Below are 21,117 nucleotides of genomic sequence, written 5' to 3' on the forward strand. Positions count from 1 at the left end.
TCTGTCTCTCGTTTGGTACTGTATAGCCTGTCTGGTTCTGACCCATTTACATGCGACCCTGTTTTTGTGTTGTTTTGTCTTTTGGTATTTGTCTGTCTTGCGCAGGGGCTGTCAACCAGTTGCAGTCTTGCTACTGTGAGAGATGGGCTTTGTTTCTCTATGTGTATGTGGTGTGAACATTCTGTAGTACACATTTTTGTCCACTAGATGGCCGCAAACCATATGTATGAGAAGATCAATAAGGGAGGGGGAAAATGGGAATTACATTGCAGTGTTCAAATCTACCTATGAAGTCAGAGTTGAAGTTGCCGAAACCACTCCTATCAGGTTAAGGAGCCAATAGTCTCTTCTTAAGGAACACCCCTTTTGTGATGTCATGTTTGCTATATATATGAATGTATTTTCAAATAAAGGAGGGGTCTTGCTCAGGGGGGATGAGGAAGTGCTTTCCCATGAAACCACCTAGTGTGTCTGGTCTCATTATGAAAGCTGTATGGCATGCACATACCTATACTTCTAATTGATTTGGCACCACACAAAGAAGAAGGAAATAATATAAGTTAAGATGACACTACCTAGGGCTTGTACTGCAAATAGGTAGGGAAAGTAAGCTGGGTTCTAGATCAGGGCTGACTGTCCGTGTCTGTCCCTACCTACAGGCGTTACAGTCTGCACCTATTATTCATGGCCAAAATCACTACTGAGGGACAATCTGATCAGTTTACTTACTGCCCATAGAAGTTAATGAAGATGGGAAAGGGGAGGAGGAAACAGATACAGAGTGGCAGTCAAACATACGAGACGTTTTCTATCTCACCCCAGTGTTGTATTAACAGCTGCACTGCTCAATACTTCTCTCTAAGGTCATCCATGCTGTCTATGCTCATGAGGGTGTGCTAGTGAGAGACAGGGGAGCAGGATCGCCTATTCCACTAAGTGTGCTGTGTATGGGAGACATCACAATAGCTAGTCTCCACCCATTCTAGATTTCAGCTCAGGGAAAACTGAAAGAAATGGCATCTGAAGAGAGGAAAAGTATATCATATATTGGCCAGAAATTGTGCTACTCCTCACATACACACATTCCACTGATTATTGGACATCTGTACTTGATTTTAAAATAATCACCAATTTATTAAAATGTAATTCCATAAAATCATACCTGTCTTTCATTAGTTGATAAAGATTTTCTTTCATGTATTCAAATACAAAGAACAGCTGGTCGTTTTCTCTGATCACCTCCTTCAGTTTGATCACATTAGCATGATTAAGTTTCTTCAAAGACTGGAGCAAATACAAAAGAGAACAATAGAAATAAGACATAAGTACAGACCTCCCAAGTGTCCCTCTTTTGGAGGGACAGTCCCTATTTTTGACCCAAGACCCGCTGTCCCTCTTTGCTCCATAAATGTCCCTCTTTTTGATCTGAGATAGCAATTTGTATTATTACATTTACAATATTGACCTAGAAAGCGTTTGTCTGGTTCTTCTCTGTATATTCGAGCCCGTCTTGTATATTATTTCATTATTTAATGCAATTTGGATTTTAGAAATTTCAAAATTCAGATTATTTTTGAGCTGTTTCTTGAGAGAAAACTATGGAAGTCTATAGATATGCAGGAAAATCTTGATCTTTCGCCCAATGAACCAAAAGTGTCCCTCTTTGACTGTCCGAAAAGTTGGGAGGTATGTAAGTAAATTCAGCAAATTGTTTGCACATATAAACCTCGCCAGCAGTATAATCTGTTTCGTCCCAAGACACATGAGCCCTTTCATTATGGGCATCTAAGTCATGTGTTTCCCAGTCTGAGTACAAGTATAGAGCTTCGGTCAGTCTCTCCTGTGTGACCGACTTCCTGTGAAGTACAGGATTATGTCATCATCACCTCTCATCAAATCTCTCCTGGCAGCTCTCAGATACTAAAGTACTGTGGCCCCGTTGAAGGAGGGGGGCTGGGAATCCGAGCCCCACAATAAGATATTGATGATCTAAATTCCAAGAAAAGCCCCTTGAGATACACATTGACCCCATGACATTTTGGTTCCACTCTGTAACCTTACCTTTACTTCTCTTAAATTCATGCACTCATCCCAAGAATAGAACTTTCTTTTCATCCTGTAGGAAGACAACAGTAAATCAATATACACAATGTTATACCGTATGAACGCCATTGTACATGTACAAACTAACGTCCCTGCCATATGTACACACCCCTATTAGGGGTGGCAAAAATGTATATTTTGTAAAAAAAAAAAAGTTACTTTAAAAAAATAAAAATAAAATCACATTATTATAATACCCCTTCAATATAGAAGGAAAAAATGTAACCTAGAAAAACTGGAAGCTTGGGACACTAGTGTGGACTGTAAAGTCAGTTTTGCAGGAGTCTGCGTTGGCATAATTTACGCCAAATTCATCAAATGTCACAGATTCTTTGATATCTTTAAACATACTCTAGTTTTCACAGGTCTAATGGTCAGTGGGGCTCTGAGCATGATATCCCATCAATATGCCGTCATTGGCTACAGCCAGAATTCATCATTCATTATCTGAGCCGATGCATTTACACTGAATTGTTCACTTACCTTTTAATAGCCACAAGTTCTCCAGACTCATTGCTTTTGCCCATTATCACGCTCCCATATGTGCCATCTCCGAGCTGCTTAAATGTTGTATAGCGGTTCATCTTTACCATCTAATTTTTCAAGGGTTTGACAAAGAATTGTGTCTACAAGAAGCAGCACCCGAGAAGAAGTGATAGAAGAGTATTATGACTTGTATGGATAAGATAATACATGTGGAATGTTAAGCTGCAGAGTATGGGCAGTCCCCCGATGTGGCCATTCCAAAGGGAACCTAAACGGAAACCCATAAAATTCAGTCAGCATACAAATTATATTATATAATATTTTTCAGACTATAACACACAAAATAAAAAATTAAAATATAAAAAAATATTCTCTACTTATTAAACTTTCAATGGTGGTTTAATAAAGTGGAGGAGTCAGTGCAGTACAGTACACATATTATACACACACACAGTTCTGCAGTATCCATATTATACACACACGCACAGCTCTGCTGTATACACATTATACACACCCAGCTCTACAGCATGCACATCTGACTGGGTTCACATCACCGTTTTGTCTTCTGATCGGTCACAGGACTTTTTCTCCCATCACACACAAAACCCCTTTAGGGAGGCAGTCAGGAGGGTCTGGCACTGCTGGACCACCCATTACTGTGGACTGTAGATTAAGGCACTTTTTAGCTAGATGTTTTTATATATATATATATATATATATATATATATATATATATATATATTATATATATCAGCTAATGGTGCATGCCTCACCCAGACACAGGTTCAGAATCACTAGTCCAAAAATTATACAATACCAAAAGATCCAATACAAGGTTACAGTGCCCTCGTGTCTACCTGGCTGTCAACCAAGCATCCCTTGTTGCTCTGAAACCAGGCGATTGAGGTGAGTGCAGGCAAAGGTGGCCAACATCTCATAGTAATTACTGGGATCCAATCAACAGTGATTTCCATTTACCTTCTGTCCACCTCTCAGGAAGACTTCTGTACCCTAGGTTTCTAAACCACTCAGTCCATGACCTGGATCTAGTGATGATTTTCTAGGATTAGAGACGCGTGGCTGCTTTCTTCCAAAGACAGCACCACATTGTTCCACCACTGTGTGTGGTACTGCAGCTCAAGTTGTCTCTTTTCAATGTAGCTGAGATGCAATACCAGACACAACTCTGATAGGTGAACCATGTTTTTCTAGTTCTGTACAACCCCTTTAAACCCCAATGTACAACGGTCCTTTACCATCCACACCACTGAGGTACATGCCATTTCCTCCCCAATGGCCGACTACAGTAGGCCGATACTGAACTTAATGCCCAAAAAAACAAACTAGAATCAAATTCAACCTAGAAGCACAACTGCAGTCTCCTCCAATCTGATACTGATGTCCTATCCTGGGGATTAGGCATCAATATTAAAACACCTTGAAAACCCCCTTTTGCTTGGTGGCAAAGGTATAGATAACAAAGGTGGACAAGCATTATGAGTATGGAGATGTGACTGTGCTTCCAATACTGAAGCCAGCTTTCTGAATTTATTATCTTGATGTATCATTGGAGCCTTCAACACATGAATAGTAACTCTCTAACTAACTACTGATTCTCTTAAAAGTGGTTTTCAAGACCAATAAAAATCTCAGACAAGCCTTGCAACAGCCTGAAATAAAATAAAAACTCATCTTATACTGACCCCTTCCCTCCAGCGCCATTCTCTACAGCGCTGGTCCTGTCCTCCTCCTGGTGCTGCTTTTTATTACCAGCCAAACAAGCAATCTGTCAGTCCCTCTAGAACTTTTCAAAAGTATTAATTTCCAAGTTTTCATAGAGGAGATTTGGAAATGGATGTTTTTCTACAATTCTAGAGGGACTGCCGCCCCAGATTGCTTGTTTGGCTATTGCGACAGCAGGACCTTCCAATCTTGAAACTGTTGTACTTTGTCTTTTTTACTGTTTGTAGAAAAATAAAATTTCTCTAAAAATAAACAATTTAATAAAGAATGCTTTATATATATATATATATATATATATATATATATATATATATATATATATATACACATATACATACATACAATATATATATATATATATATATATATATATATACACACATAGTGTGATTGGACAAATCAATTCTGTAGAATAAGGCTACTTTCACACTAGCGTTTTTGCTGGATCCGGCAGGGCTCAGCAAAAACGCTTCCGTTACTGATGACACAACCATCTGCATCCGTTATGAACGGATCCGGTTGTATTATCTTTAACATAGCCATAGCCGTTTTCTATTGTCTCAGATAGTGTCAGAGTTAGTCCCATTGACTTGCATTGTGGGTCCTGACGGATCCGTTTTGCTCCACATCCAATGAAGGAAAGAAAACCGCAGCATGCTGTACGCAACCGAACGGAATGTATTTTGGAGCATTCCATTCTGTTCAGTTATGTGTTGTCCCCATTTTTTTTCCAGTATTGAGACCCTATTACAGATCTCAATACCGGAAAATAGAAACGCTAGTGTGAAAGTAGCCTAATTTCGCTCATCTATAATATATATTTATATAGTTCTGTAGTGTTGCTCGGGTCTGCACTTACAGCACGGCTATGACCCAATTGTGTTAGCTCATGTTTCAGTTAATGCACCTTGGCTGGACGAAGTTACTTTATATGCAGATATCTCTTCTTTGTTGCTATCCTGAGTAACCTGACATCTGGATAATCTTTAATTATCGCTAATGTTACAGGTAATGCTTTTACTAAATGCAACAACAGGGCTCAGTGCTCCTATGTTAACACATATGGGGGGAATTTATTAAAACTAGCATTCCTGACATCAATCTTAATAAAAAATAAATATATAGTGACACAGTGAGGGGTTTTGTCTGGAAAAACAGGTATTTTCCTCCCAGCATGTGCTGCTGGGCTGATTTACAGGCAGGTAAAATGCTGGATTTAAAATGCCGGTCCGGGTTTTGGCAGCACCTGGCTGTCCTTAAATAGGCAGCTGGGCTCAGAAGCCGTGTCTCTGTGTTGGGATCTGGGAGCCTTGTGTCTGGATGAAGGCTTGCTACCTGTTTGGCGTGAAAACAGTTTGGTGCTGCTATGAGCAAGGACTCTTTGAGGCAGAATTGCCGCATGATGTGAATTACCACCAACACCGCAAGGTGGATTTTTTGTTTGAATATAACTGTTAGTTTTGTCACTTGCCTAAAGTGTGAATAAAACACTGAACTGTTTGATCCAAAGAACTTATTGTTGCCTCTATACTGTGTCCGCTAATCCTGTCTACCACAGCGAGTCACCACTATAATATATTGTGAGACAGTGATAGATCTCACAAAGTTTAGAGGCAAGGAAGGGGTGGATAGTGTGATCCACACCCCTATTCCACCACAGGTGAGACCAGCTGGAGGTACTCAGGCTGGCATAAAGCACCTCCCAAGGCGTCAGTAAGGGGGGAGTGTGTTACCTGTGGACAGAGGCCTGGAGTTCTCTGGGAATGTGGTCTCAGCTGGGCAAGGCTGAGGGACCAAGAGGCTGGGAGATGGCCTTGACTGACTTTGTTACAGCCGGGAAGTGAGGTGGACTACGGGCTAAGAAAGCCGCACCTGAAACAGTGTGTGAACTGTGAGGTATATGTTAGGTGAGTCAGGTTATTATATGTTTAGTTAGAGCCCAGCTGGGCAGGTGTTTGTTTTGTATTATGTTTTGTTTTTGCAAAGGTGCCAAATAAAAGCAATGTTTGGACCTTAAAACTTGGTGTCCGTGAAGACGTGTGTGGTTGCAACCCCCGAAAAAGAGCTAACCCCCCCCCCCCCCCATGTGGGAGAGTCCCCGGAATAGTAATGGACGGACGATACGTGCCACCAGAGGTCCTGGCCACGGTGGAGTAAGAACCGGATCATTGCGGTTACAGCGGCGAATGCTGCTGGCGCAGCGTGTCTGGGCCGGTTCTTACTGGGAACAGGTAAAGAGCTGGGGTTTTTTTTGGTGGAGCTGGGCCTTTAAAGAACCCAGTCTGCTGATGATGGGGGTGGGGTGTGTCTTGCTGTGCTGGAGATTTCCACAGACAGAGTGAGTGCTGGTGAAGGAGAGTCTGGGCACAGCACACATTGAAGGATAGCCCTGGGACCTGTGGTGCTACGAGCTTAGGGGCTCTGGCCTGAGGGAGACAAAGGCAGGCAGCTTACATGCCTGCAGAACTGCTGTGATCTGTCCAAAACAAGGTGACTCAAACCTGCTGTTTTCTATGGAAGGACTTTTGTTTTATGCACTATGTGGATATGCACCCGTGTGGTCTGCACATTGCCTGTTATGCCTTTGGTGTAAATAAAGTCACGGTGTATCACTAAGACTGTCTGTGGTTGCCTCAATACTGCCGCCGCTACTGTAGCCTACCACAAGCACATCCCCACTATATATATATATATATCTCTATCTCTCTATATAATCTATGAAAAGAAACAGCACACAAACTAATGTGGGGGTGCAAAAAATCCTCCTGGGGGACCGGAGACCAAGGTCCAGATGTAGACAAAAAGCAAGAAAAGAAGGCAGCACTCCAAATAGTGAAGAAAAGTGGACGATTTATTCACCCAACCAGCAGCTGGTTGGGTGAATAAATCGTCCACTTTTCTTCACTATTTGGAGTGCTGCCTTCTTTTTTTGCTATATATATATATATATATATATATATATATATATATATACACACACACATACATATACACATACACACACACATGCGCTTTCATAGGTTGCACAAAATTTATTAAAAGGAATCTGTCACCTGGTTTGACCATATTAGGCTCTCACCATTGCAATGTTTAATAAAATACCTCATCTCCTGCAGTGGTCTTCTTTCTTATATCCAGCTTTAATTTTGCTAATAAAGCGATTTTTATAATATGCAAATTAACCCTGAAGGTGCCCAGAGGGGCTTTATTCTTTACCCTCTGAGCCCAGTAACGCCCCCCTGCAGTGCCCAGACCGCCTTTATTTAGAGCCCAAGCACGCCTCCTCGCTATGCAGTATCGTCCCACACCCTAGCTTAACGGCGCCGCTCCCTATGTCAGCTAATTCATTCAAGCCACGCACCTGGAATCTTCAGTTAGTCCGGCTGAAATCTCGCGCAGGTGCAGTACCGCCTACTGCCTGTGCGATCCAACCGCTCCTGAGGGCAACAGCGATAAGAAGACCTCACTGGGCTTGGTGCATGCCTAGTGACACTTTTGAAGCTGTTGCCCTCAGGAGCAGTTGGATCGCACAGGCAGTAGGCGGTACTGCGCCTGCGCGAGATTTTAGCCGGTCGAACTGAAGATTCCGGGTGCGTGGCTTGAATAAATTAGCTGACGTAGCAGAGGGGGCAGCGCCGTTAAGCTAGGGTGTGGGACGATACTGCATAGCGAGGAGGCGTGCTTGGGCTCTAAATAAAGGCAGTCTGGGCACTGCAGGGGGGCGTTACTGGGCTCAGAGGGTGAAGAATAACGCCCCTCTGGGCACCTTTAGAGTTCATTTGCATATTACAAAAATCCCTTTTTTAGCAAAATTAAAGCATGGATATAAGAAAGAAGACCACTGCAGGAGATGAGGTATTTTATTAAACGTGGCAATGGTGACAGCTTAATATGGTCAAACCAGGTGACAGATTTATGCCTCATTCAGACGACCGTATGTGTTTTGCGGATCCGCAAATATGCGGATCCGTTCTTCCGTGAAAAAATGGAACGAATGGTGTTCCGTTTTGCGGAAGCACTCCCGTATGATCCGCATTTTTGCGGAACCATAGACTTGAATGGGGCTACGGAACGTTTAATGCAGACAACTATAGGACATGTGAGTTTATTTTTGCAGATCCGCGGAACAGAACTACGGATGCGGACAGCATCTTTTCAGAGCCCATAGAAATGAATGGATCCGCATACCATCCGCAAAAATGCGGAACGGATGTGGATCCGTTCATACGGTCGTGTGAATGGGCACTTAAGGTGAGTGATGCATTTCAGGACTTCTGTGCACCAAAAAAGAAAATATACCATAGCTTTCTGGCACAAAAAATAATAATACATTTTTCAGGCCATGTAGGCCAGGCCCCTGAGGCCTCATCCACCCCAACTTGTGTCAGAAAAGTGAAGAGCATGCCATATACGATGGGAAAGTATACAAAATTTGCAACTTTTCTACAGCTACACTACTATTGTAGAATATATGACAAATTCTCCCCATTCTGCGTATAGAAATAGAGAGAAAAATATGCAGCCACTGACGTCTCCAGGACTATCTAGCAATTCACTACATTTCTAGAATTGTAACAGCACTGAGAAGGTAAAGATATGGGAGAGAAACTGTTCTATAGCAACCAATCACAGCACAGCTTTCATTTTGTAGTCTGCTCCTGAAATCCAAAAGCTGTGCCGTTATTGGTTGCAGAGGCAACCTGTGACGTATGTGAGTTATGTAGAAGGTGATCCTGTGAGGTGGTTGGGGCAGGTAGAAGGTGATCCTGTGAGGTAGCTTGGATTGGTAAGTGATCTCTGGAGGTACTGTAGGTGGGACAGGTAGAAGGTGACCCTGTGAGGTATGTGGGTTATGTAAAAGGTGATCCTGTGAGGTGGTTGGGGCAGGTAGAATGTGACCCTGTGATGTAGGTGGGACAGGTACAGTAGAAGGTGATCCTGTGAGGTAGCTTGGATAGGTGATCCTTTGAGGTACTGTAGGTGGGACAGGTAGAAGGGGACCCTGTGACATAGGTGGGACAGGCAGAAGGGGACCATATGTGGTACACAGGACAGGTACAGTAGAAGGTGACCCTGTGAGGTAGGTGGGACAGGTAGAAGGTGACCCTGAGAGGTAGGTGGGACAGGTAGAAGGTGACCCTGTGAGGTGGGGCACTTTCTACCTGTCTCACCTACCTCACAGGATCACCATCTACCTGTCCCACCTATCTCACACATTTTAGGAAAGTGTCTTTCAAACAGGCATTGTCATACCCTCTGGCAAGCAAATGTCAAGAGGCCACAAGTATATGAGGCGTTCCTAACGGGTTCCCATTCACACACCACATCTTTCCTTGTAACATTATGCAGTAGTAGCTCTCGTACACCAGCCAGATACCTGTAGTACCACTTCTGGCCACATACTCAGCGTGCTACATTCTGAGGGCCATAAACACCCCCCCCCCCTCAATATACCCACAATAAGGGCTTGTTCTTTTGCAGAACAGGTTGAATTCTAAATTGTACCATTTTAGGTTATGCATAATTTATTGATTTGTTTTTCAAATTATTATTTTTGGGTGGGATGCAAAAAAATTAAATAAAATAACAAAGCAATTAATTGTACCATAGTGTTTTTTTTCTATTTTTATCATGTGGTGAAAATAACAACTTTATTCTAGAAGTGGTTACAACTGCAGCAGTAACAAATACATGATGTACTTTAAGGTAAACTATTAAAAAAAAAAAAAACATTTTGTTGGGGGAAAAAAAAAGCATATTAAAAGAAACCTTTTTTTTTACATTTTTGGGGGAGGGAGTCTTTTTTTTTTTTAAATTACACTTAAAACTTTGTATTAAAAGTTCTAAAAATGCATTTACTTTAGCATCACCTCGCTCTAAGGGCTCATACACACAACCGTATGTATTTTGCAGTCCACAAAACACACATCCGTAAAAAATACGGATGATGTCCGTGTGCATTCTGTATTTTGCAGAACGGAACAGCTAATAGAACAGTACTATCCTTGTCTGTAATGCGGACAATAATAGTTCTGTTTTTTTTGTGGAATGGAAATACGGACATATGAAAACGGAATGCACACGGAGTAACCTTCATTGTTTTGGCAGACTCATTGAAATGAATGGTTTCACATATGGTCCGCAAAAAAAAAAACAGAACGGACACGGAAAGAATACGTTTGTGTGCATGGGCCCTAAAAGATACGGTAACTCTGATTCCAGCCATTTAAACGGGTTGTGTCAGCAGATGGCATTTATCATGGCTGGATTCATTTTTCCATCCCATTATACACTGCTCTTATCCAGAGATTACGACCACCCTGCAATCAAGGAGGCTCACCCCTGTTGCGGCCTGCTATTGGCTGCCCCCCCCCCCCCCCCCCCTGCAGGAAGTTTTGATCCGAGCGAGGGGAGATGCAGAGGCGGCCATGCAGGGATCTGGAGCGACGGGGGTGGCAGGTAATTATAATCCATACAAGAGGCCTGGACACTGAAGGGGGGGGGGGGGGGGATTTTAGATATCGGATAACCCCTTTAACTTTCTCTACATGAAGTGAGACAACCCCTGTAACCCCTTAGATGCTGGTGTCACAGCATCTAAATTTTAGAGTTGCATCCACCATTGCTAGGCTGCAGCCCAAATCGATCTGAGCAAACAGTACACAATTGCTATGAGCCGGGGGTGATACAGCGATGTGACTACCACTATGTCACTAATAGTAGAAGTAAATCCAATTGTGAACAGATTGTCGCCTCTCTTCCAGACACACTAAACAGTAATCGCTTTACACAGGATTACAAAAGAATTAGACGTTCAGCGGACACGCAGAGGACAGGGTACTATCTGATGACAAGCAGACATGATGGACAATACCACAATCTGCCAGCGTCTGGGACGCAGGTACGCTATGGTACGGTAGGCACTTTTCCAGGACTCCCCTCCGTGACTAGTAATAACGGAGATTTACTGAGATGCGTTTTATACTCCAGTCTTAAACTGAAGCTCGCTGGACTGAAATGTGCCGTGTATTGGACTGTCCCAATGACCGAAAATGAAAACCATCCCTGCCATGCGCCAATTGCTGTCTTTACAAATGAGAAAGCTGTTGTCCATGCAGAGTCTGACAGGGTCAGTGGGTAAGGACGCACTGCATTGACAAGGGACTAGTACAACCCATATTTCCAGGAGGAATAATTCTAAGACAAGATGATCGTGAATTACTATTTTATGTAGAATGCAAGTATTTACTAAAATCGATTAATTCAGGACCTGTGAACCACAACGGTCAAGGCAGACCCCAAGATCAGCTTTCTACCCGAAATATATTTGGTGGCCAGGTGACCTATGGGGCTGGAAGCCGTCCCTTTGTCTCCACAGGCCTGTTTGTTACTCCTCCACCAGTGTCCATTGGAGGAACCGACATACACAGTCGGCAATAGGCTGACATTACTACTATGGTGTACTGACAGCAGAAGTCACATGGCTGGAGCGTCAAGAGGTGAGTATTATTGCTGCTAATGCATAGGGGAGGGCGCCGCGAAAAAATACTGCATGTGCTGAGCAGCAAGACCACCGACTAATAGAGGTCGCTCTATATTTTTATTACTAACCCCCAGCCCAACAGTCACTACTGTTCACCATGTCATATTCTAAAGAGGAAGCTTATCCCAACAGCCAATGGCACCAATGCACCCTTCTCACACTGGCGGGGCGCGTACGTTCCTCCAGTTCAGGAGCCCACCCAAATAACAGGCTCCTAAATAACAACAAGTTCCTTACTCGCCGCCAAGGCCGCCTATCATTGGCTGCGAGCAAGGAGATTTATTATTGGCTGGGACGGTCACCAGCCGAACTGTAGAGCTGAGCTGGGAAAGTCTCATGCGTAAAACTGCACGGATAGACGTTTATGCCAGCTAATATGCTAAGCAGCCATGAACTTACCTTGGGCAAAATGCTAAGACAAGGCCAACATGTTAAAGGGGATTTGTCACTTCAGCAAATGGCATTTATCAGGTAGAGAAAGTCAATACAGGGCACTTACTAATGTATTGTGATTGTCCATATCGCCTGCTTTGCTGGCTGGATTCATCTTTCCATCGCATTACACAGTTTACCATGGTTATGACCACCCTGCAATCCACCAGTGGTGGTCCTGCTTGCACACTATAGGAAAAAGCGGCGGCCAACGCTCACTCCCGTGGTCCTGGCTACCAGAAAGGCTGGCCCCTTTTTTTTTTTCTATAGTGTGCAAGCATGGCCACTGCTTATGGATTGCAGAGTGGTTGTAACCATGGAAACGAGCAGTGTATAATATGATGGAAAAATGAATCCAGCCAGCAAAAGGAAGCAATATGGACAATCACAATACATTAGTAAGTGTTCTGTATTATCTTTCTCTACATGATAAATGCCATTTGCTGAAGGGAGAGAACCCCTTTAAGCACACAGCCGTAGACGTTTTTGCGGTCTGCAAATTTCACTACTCCACAATGTTCTACTTCTTCTACATTCTACTTTACAGTGTGCTGCCCGCATCTTTGAGATGAATGGGTTCGTATCCGATCTGCAAAAAATGCGGATGACATGTGGACTAAAAATATGGCCGTGTGCATGAGCCTTAAATCAAAGTCCCAAATTATGACAAAATATTTAGTTATAATGACTATATAGATATCAAAACATAACAATGTATAGGCCCTGATTTATCATACCTTCACTCCAGAATTCTGGCATCAAAAATAAGGCTTTTGCGACTTTTTGCAATCTCTTGCGTAAAAAGATGCCACCTTTTGCATACACCACTCGCTCCAGTTTGGTAATGTGGGCGTGGTTCGCTATGTTAATTAATTTCACTCCAGATTTATGATGGAGACTTTTTTTTTTTTTAAAGTCGCAATCTCACTCCAGGAGGAGGGTGGAGTAGAAAAACTGGAGTAGGTTCTCCAGACAAAAGTGTTAGGTCTAAGGATAAGACAAATTTATCAGGTAACGTGAGCCATTTGAGAAATGTAGCATAAAGAACGCCAACATTGGCGCAAGCAAAACCGACTTCAGATACTCCCCTCATGATAAATTCCCCCCATAGTACTTATAGATTTATTTATGGGGTGTTCAATATTGATGACCTTTCCTCAATATTAGATCAGGGGGATCGACTCCTGGCACCCCTGCCGATCAGCCGTTTGAAGAGGCCCCGTCACTCCGGTGAGCATGGCAGTCTCTTCCTTGACCAATGACATCACCCTCATTGGTCACATGGCCTAGGCGCAGCTCAGTCCCATTCAAGAGAACGGGGTAGGGCTGCACTACCAAGCACAGATACTATGTATGGTGAGCTGTGAGGAGGCCGCAGGGCTCCTGTGACTACTGCTGCTTTTTTCAGTGGGGATTCAGGAGTCGGACCACCTCCAATCTGATATTGATGACCTATCCGGAGGCTAGGTCATCAACACTGTTTACTAACGGCTTGCTCAGGTGGTTAGCATATATCTTTGCAGAGGCTGCTGGAGCGGGGAACCTGCGTCAGTGACAGTAGGGCTCCCCACAGAGAAGGCAGGGGCAGGTTTTCACCATCGATCCATACACAGTGCTCAAGCACAATACCACTTCCTGCTCCAGTCCTAGAGGTCATGTGACCGCCACGCAGAGGAGGTTGTCCCACGAAAAAAAATATTCTACAGTTTTCAAACCAGCACCTGGATCTGAATACTTTTGTTAATTGCATGTAATTAAAGATTTACATTAATCATGGCATAACCCCTTAAACAAACCCAGACCAGCTCTGCCATGAGGTTGTACAGCGATGTAGCTCCTCTCTGGGGGTGTATTCCACCTGTAACTGGGAATAATATGTCAGCCCCAGTTACAGAAGAAAAAAAAAGCATTGTTAAATGTCCCCCAAAGGTTTTCTATGTCCTTATGGGGGGGGGGGGGGGGGCACAAAGTGTAAAATAAAATAAATAAATAAAAATTATATATATAAAAAAAGCCATCACACACTGAGCAGCTTCTAGGCCGTTTCCTGGTTATAAGAAAGAAAAAGAAAAAAATTGTAAGAAATGACATAAAAGTAAGGCCTCATGCACACGACCGTTTTTTTTTAAGGTCCGCAAAAACGGGGTCCGTAGGTCCGTGATCCGTGACCGTTTTTTCGTCCGTGGGTCTTCCTTGTTTTTTGGAGGATCCACGGACATGAAAAATGAAAAAAATAATCTAAGTCAAGTTTGCCATTGAAATGATAGGAAAAAACGGACACGGATCACGGACACGGATCACGGACACGGATGCCAATCTTGTGTGCATCCGTGATTTTTCACTGACCCATTGACTTGAATGGGTCCGTGAACCGTTGGCCGTGAAAAAAATAGGACAGGTCATATTTTTTTCACGGCGAGGAAAAACGGGTCACGGATGCGGCTGCCAAACGGTGCATTTTCCGATTTTTCCACGGACCCATTGAAAGTCAATGGGTCAGCGAAAAAAAACGGAAAACGGCACAACGGCCACGGATGCACACAACGGTCGTGTGCATGAGGCCTAAAGCTCATGTGTCACCAAACAATTGCGCAAAAATTATTTACATAACAAAAAAAAAATGAGGGTTTGGTCAGGAATGGGAGTACATGGCTCAGTTTTAAACTGGTTAAAGAACTAGAAAAATAGATTATAGTAGCGATCAGTGTCTGGCTGAGAACGCTCTTCATTTACTGCCTATGACTCTATAGATTGCCCGCTTTTCCGGACGAATGAAAAATCAGGGAATGATGGCTGAGTATTAGTGAGATGAGAGCATGTTGTAACTAACGCATGAACAACCCCCACTCTGGCAGCAGGTGTCCGAGGACCGACAGCTGGTGTCGGCGATTCTCCCTGCCATCTATGATCGGCTTAACAAGCTGCTGTCTGATCCATTTTAGTCTAGAGTTAATGGGGAAACAGGAGTAAAGGGAAACTGCCTCAGTTGCCCATAGCAACCAATCAGATTGATCATTTCATTTTCCAAAGGAGCTCTGAAAAATGAAAGGTGAGATCTAATTGGTTGCTATGGGCAACTGAGCCAGTTCTACTTTACACCAGTTTTGATAAATCTCCACCATTGTGTATTAGTCAGGACTTCTTCTACACGCAACTTTTATTCGTCATTTTAAGTGCTTAAAAACCTCCAAAAATTCCAAGTATATTTGTCGACATTTTTCATTTGGTAAGGCTACTTTCACACTGGCGTTTCAGGGTCCGCCTGTGAGATCCGTTTCAAGGCTCTAACAAGTGGCCCCAAACGGATCAGTTTAGCCCCAGTACATTCTGAATGGATGCGGATCCATTCAGAATGCATCAGTTTGGCTCCGTTCAGCCTCCATTCCGCTCTGGAGGCGAACACCAAAACGCTGCTTGCAGCCAAACGGATCCATCCTGACATACAATGTAAGTCAATGGGGACTGATCCGTTTACATTGACACAAATATGGTGCAATTGTAAACGGATCCGTCCCCCATTGACTTTCAATGTAAAGTCAGGACGGATCCATTTGACTTACACTTAAACTTTTTTTGACTAAGTTATGCAGACAGATTGGATACCATCGTTTGTATTTATAGGTGCGGATCGGTCTGTGCAGATACCAGATGGATCCGCACCTAACGCAGGTGTGAAAGTAGCCTAACATATAAAAAAATGCATTTTATGTTTTTGAAGTAGCCTGTTCTGCATATTTGAGAACAGCGTGAGGGCGCTGTGTGATCTCATACTGTGCGCAGCCTTCACAGCACAGCCGGAACACAGAGCGTGCTGGAGGAGAGAAGCGGCGGCATCCGGGAGCGGGGGGGGGGGGTTAGTGGTTTATTTATTTTATTAAATATAAGGCAATGGGGGGGCAACATGAGAGGCAATGGGGGGAAAGGGGGCAACATGAGAGGCAATGGGGGGAAAGGGGGCAACATGAGAGGCAATGGGGGGGGGGGTAACATGAGAGGCAATGGGGGGGGCAACATGAGAGGCAATGGGGGGGGCAACATGAGAGGCAATGGGGGGGGCAACATGAGAGGCAATGGGGGGGGCAACATGAGAGGCAATGGGGGGGGCAACATGAGAGGCAATGGGGGGGGCAACATGAGAGGCAATGGGGGGGGCAACATGAGAGGCAATGGGGGGGGCAACATGAGAGGCAATGGGGGGCTACAGAGGGGCTGATATGAGGCAATAAAGACTGCTGGGGCCATTATGAGAGGCAGTGGGGGCTGATGAGGTGAGATTGGGGTCGTCTGATTGGGGGTTATTCACCTGACTTGTTGGGGTCTTATTAACATTGGGGGTTTGATTGGGGCTGTTAGCTGAGGTCTGATCTGAGGTGTAATGGAAAATAATTTTTTCTTATTGTCCTCTAAAACCTAGGTGCGTCTTATGGGCCGGTGCATCTTATAAGGCGAAAAATGCGGTATTTTGCAGTCCGCAAAAAATACAGATGACGGAACAGCTGGCCCCTAATAGAACAGCCCTATCCTTGTCTGTAATACAGTCAGTAATAGGACCAATTGAAATGAATGGTTCCGCATACGGTTCACAAAAAAAAACCAGAACGGACACGGAAAGAAAATACGTTTGTGTGCATGAGCCCTAATACTGTACCAGCTAAGTAGAGGAGATTTTCTAATTCTCATCTACAAAGTGCGGAAACTGACCTGTGGTTTGGATATTGCAGAGTACACGTCAAAAAACACATAGTGAATTTGGTGAGGAAATGCAGGAAACTCTGCAAAGAAAATCCACATAAACTATGCTACATCCACACAAAACTGAAAAAAATAATTAAACCTGACCGGTTTCCATCCATTTTTAACATATGTGCCCCCAGTATGATTAATGCCCCCATTAGTACTCCCCCCCCCCCCCCAGTATTATTTTATTATTTATGCCTTAGTAGTGGCCCCCAATATAATAATGTCTCTATTAGTGGCCCCAGAATTATTAATGCCCCCATTGATAGCCCCTATTATTAATGTTGCCCCCAGTATTAATAATAAGCCCCCCAGTATGATTAATGCCTTTAGTAGTGGCCCCCAATATAATAATGTCTCCATTAGTGGCCCCAGAATTATTAATGCCCCCACTGAAGGCCCCTAGTATTATTAATGTTGCCCCCAGTATTATTAATGTCCCCCTTTGGCCCCCATTCTGCTTTTGTAAAAAATAAATAAAAAATACCATACTTACCTCATCCACTTGGACTGGCAGGGACACTAACTCCCTAGCAGGAAAGGACTTGCATCCCCCGCATGATGACGTCATCACAATGGGAGCGCAGGTCATTTCCTGCTACATACAGTGAGGAGTGAGTGTTCCCGCGAGCGCAAGTGGATGTTTTTTTTAAATTTTAATCCATGAAGGACCCTTTGCACAAGGGTGCACCTACTGAAACGGCGCCCCCCCCCCCTCCAATGCCAATTTCTTAACCTAACTATTTTGCCACAATGAAAACGTTCATTGCCAATGGCCCTTTCGCTGATGCCCCCCCCTCCCCTCTTGCCCCTACCTGGTGCTGCCTGAGGCGATCGCCTCACCTGGCCTAATTGGTGGTCCGTGGTGAAAATCCGCAGTTTACACTGACATTCCACACCGCAGGTCAACTCCTGCAACGGGTGCATGATGAGATTTTGTGACATTCCCCTTCACCTCAGTGGGGCTAAGCTTCACCTAAGCCATGTGGTCGATGAACGTGACCTCACCCCCTAGGAAGAGGCTGCAGCGCTCACTGAAGTGCCTCGGTCTCTTCAAACAGCTGAAGGATAGGTCATCAATATCAAAATCTCAGAAAACCCCTTCAACAGGAGAAAACGCACCCCATAATTTGGTTCTGCAGTACCTCATACGTGGTCACATACAGCCGTTTGGGCACACGGCAGGGCTCCGAAGGGAAGGAGCTCCATTTGGCTTTTACAAAATAGATTTCTTATTTTTCCGTTGAGAAATCTGGGTCCTGGATCGAGTTGTAGTTTTTATTGGTACCATTTTGGGGCTACACGTGGCTTTTTGATCACTTTTTATTCCATTTTTGGGGGTGCGAGGAGACTAAACAGCCATTTCCAGCATTGTTTTTTTTGCTTTTTACAGTGTTCAATGTACAGTCTAAGTAACTAAATCATTTTATATAGTGCTGAGCCGCACTGCGTACAAAAAATACTAAAGCGACACAAAAAAATGCAGGTGGCCCAAATGCAATGCTTATTCTTGTGGGATTTTTTTACATCTAAAAAAAAATAAACTTGACACAAATTAATCCTAGTCAACCCAGTTTTTGTCAGGGTCTAATCTGCTTCCGTAGCTGGGGGATCAGGAGGTCATCGGCACCCCATGAAAGCACTGCAGGGATGGCACCCTGTCAGTCATTTAGATGTGGCGGTCGCTATTGACCACAGTATCTAAGAGGTTAAACTAGACAGATACTTAGAGATGCAGGAAATAAGAAAAGACAGACAGATGGATGGACAGATAGGCAGAAAGCTAGATAGATCGATCACCATTAAACAGCCTGCTAGATAAAGTGACATTACCACCAGCGAATAACAAGCAGATGGGTCATGCTGAGACTTGTAGTGCCACTACAACTAAATGCTGCTACTTACGACAGAATTATAACATAAACAACGGACTCGGTAAGGCTCACTCCATCCGAACAGACACCTGTACTGACTGTGCTGAATGTTCAGCCATAGCTTGGGGTACATACAGCGTCACGACAGTGCACGTGCTCATTCTCACCTGCAGCTGAATTCAAGGGGGCGCTTCGGCTGTCGGGTCACGTGATTTACCCCTCTGCTCCCCGGTTTCTGGAAGTGTGTGAGACTCGTCTCCTTGGTAACAGCAGCCAGCGCTAGGTGGGCGGGACGGAGGGCTGCACGCACGGAATGACGTCCATAGACCGGTCCAAATATGGTAAAGGGGAAGGATAAACGCGGGTGACTGACAGCTGGGCAGTGTGAGAGGGCGGTGACTTCATGTCTTCACGGGGATAAAGCTGTGGCTATGACAACGGGAGGCGGGGCTGGCTCACAGACAGGTGCTTCTCACACGTGCGGGCGGGGATGGCAGAGGGTTGCACCGCTCACTGACTGAAGAGGAAATAAAGATGAGATTGTAATTTAGTGACAGATTCGTAGGAAAGCTGTAGCATGGCTGTCTATGTTCGTCTGATTCTTATATACCTATTCTTTTTTATTTGTATACTTCTGAAATTATTAAGTAACAGTAGCGATGCCCAGATATGTGCCCCCTCACAGTAGCAATGCCCACATATGTGCCCCCTCACAGTAGTTATGGTCAGATATGTGCCCCCTCACAGTAGCGATGCCCAGATATGTGCTCCCTCACAGTAGCGATGCTCAGATGTGTGCTCCCTCACAGTAGTTATGGCCAGATATGTGCCCCCTCACAGTAGTTATGGCCAGATATGTGCCCCCTCACAGTAGTTATGACCAGATACTGTCTGTGCCCCCTCACAGTAGCGATGCTCAGATATGTGCCCCTCACAGTAGCTATGGCCAGATATGTGCCCCTCACAGTAGCTATGGCCAGATATGTGCCCCCTCACAGTAGTTGTGGCCAGATATGTGCCCCCTCACAGTAGTTGTGGCCAGATATGTGCCCCCTCACGGTAGTTGTGGCCAGATATGTGCCCCTCACAGTAGTTATGGCCAGATATGTGCCCCCTCACAGTAGTTATGGCCGGATATGTGCCCCCTCACAGTAGTTATGGCCAGATATGTGCCCCCTCACAGTAGTTATGGCCAGATATGTGCCCCCTCACAGTAGTTATGGCCAGATACTGTCTGTGCCCCTTCACAGTAGCGATGCTCAGATATGTGCCCCTCACAGTAGCTATGGCCAGATATGTGCCCCTCACAGTAGCTATGGCCAGATATGTGCCCCCTCACAGTAGTTGTGGCCAGATATGTGCCCCCTCACAGTAGTTGTGGCCAGATATGTGCCCCCTCACAGTAGTTGTGGCCAGATATGTGCCCCCTCACAGTAGTTGTGGCCAGATATGTGCCCTCTCACAGTAGTTATGGCCAGATATGTGCCCCCTCACAGTAGTTATGGCCAGATATGTGCCCCCCTCACAGTAGTTATGGCCAGATATGTGCCCCCTCACAGTAGTTATGGCCAGATATGTGCCCCCTCACAGTAGTTATGGCCGAGATATGTGCCCCCTCACAGTAGTTATGGCCGAGATATGTGCCCCCTCACAATAGTTATGACTAGATACTGTATGTGCCCCCTCACAGTAGCGATGCTCAGATATGTGCCCCCTCACAGTAGTTATGGCCAGATACTGTATGTGCCCCCTCACAGTAGAGATGCTCAGATATGTTCCTCCTCACAGTAGTTATCAGTGGCGGATTATAATTGGAGCATTTGGGTCTGTAGCCCCGGGACCGGCATTGCTGGGGGGGGTCCAACGCCGACCCAAACGCCCACAAACTATGGCGGGGCACGGGAGCGCATAGTTCCCTGCCCGGGAACCGTCTGCCGATCCCCACCATCGGCTTCAGGCTTAGTAGGCCTAAAGCCTATGCGGTAGTAACACCAGACACAGGCGGGCGCGATGACGTTATCGTGCCGCGCCTATGCCCGGACGCAGCACACTGACGTGTGTGCGCAGCGCGCCTGCACCATCTACAAACCGGATTCCAAAAAAAGTTGGGACACTATACAAATCATGAATAAAAACTAAATACAATGATGTGGAGGTGCCAACTTCTAATATTTTATTCAGAATAGAACATAAATCACG

At 44.6% G+C, this 21,117-nt stretch overlaps 1 protein-coding gene across 1 annotated transcript in view; it reads right to left on the bottom strand.

The window, feature by feature from the left end:
- Nucleotides 1-19,183, bottom strand: part of MAK (male germ cell associated kinase) — a 53,637-nt gene extending 34,454 nt beyond the window's left edge. The window contains exons 1-4 of the mRNA XM_044295058.1: nucleotides 19,086-19,183; nucleotides 2,587-2,857; nucleotides 2,062-2,116; nucleotides 1,163-1,284 (exon numbers count right to left, since the gene is read on the bottom strand). Coding sequence (XP_044150993.1) covers nucleotides 1,163-1,284; nucleotides 2,062-2,116; nucleotides 2,587-2,696 — 287 coding nt within the window. The 5' untranslated portion in view covers nucleotides 2,697-2,857; nucleotides 19,086-19,183. The remainder of the gene's footprint in view (nucleotides 1-1,162; nucleotides 1,285-2,061; nucleotides 2,117-2,586; nucleotides 2,858-19,085) is intronic.
- Between the last annotated feature and the right edge of the window lie 1,934 nt (nucleotides 19,184-21,117).

Source organism: Bufo gargarizans, chromosome 5 (assembly GCF_014858855.1).
Source record: "Bufo gargarizans isolate SCDJY-AF-19 chromosome 5, ASM1485885v1, whole genome shotgun sequence".
Classification (NCBI taxonomy): Eukaryota; Metazoa; Chordata; class Amphibia; order Anura; family Bufonidae; genus Bufo; species Bufo gargarizans.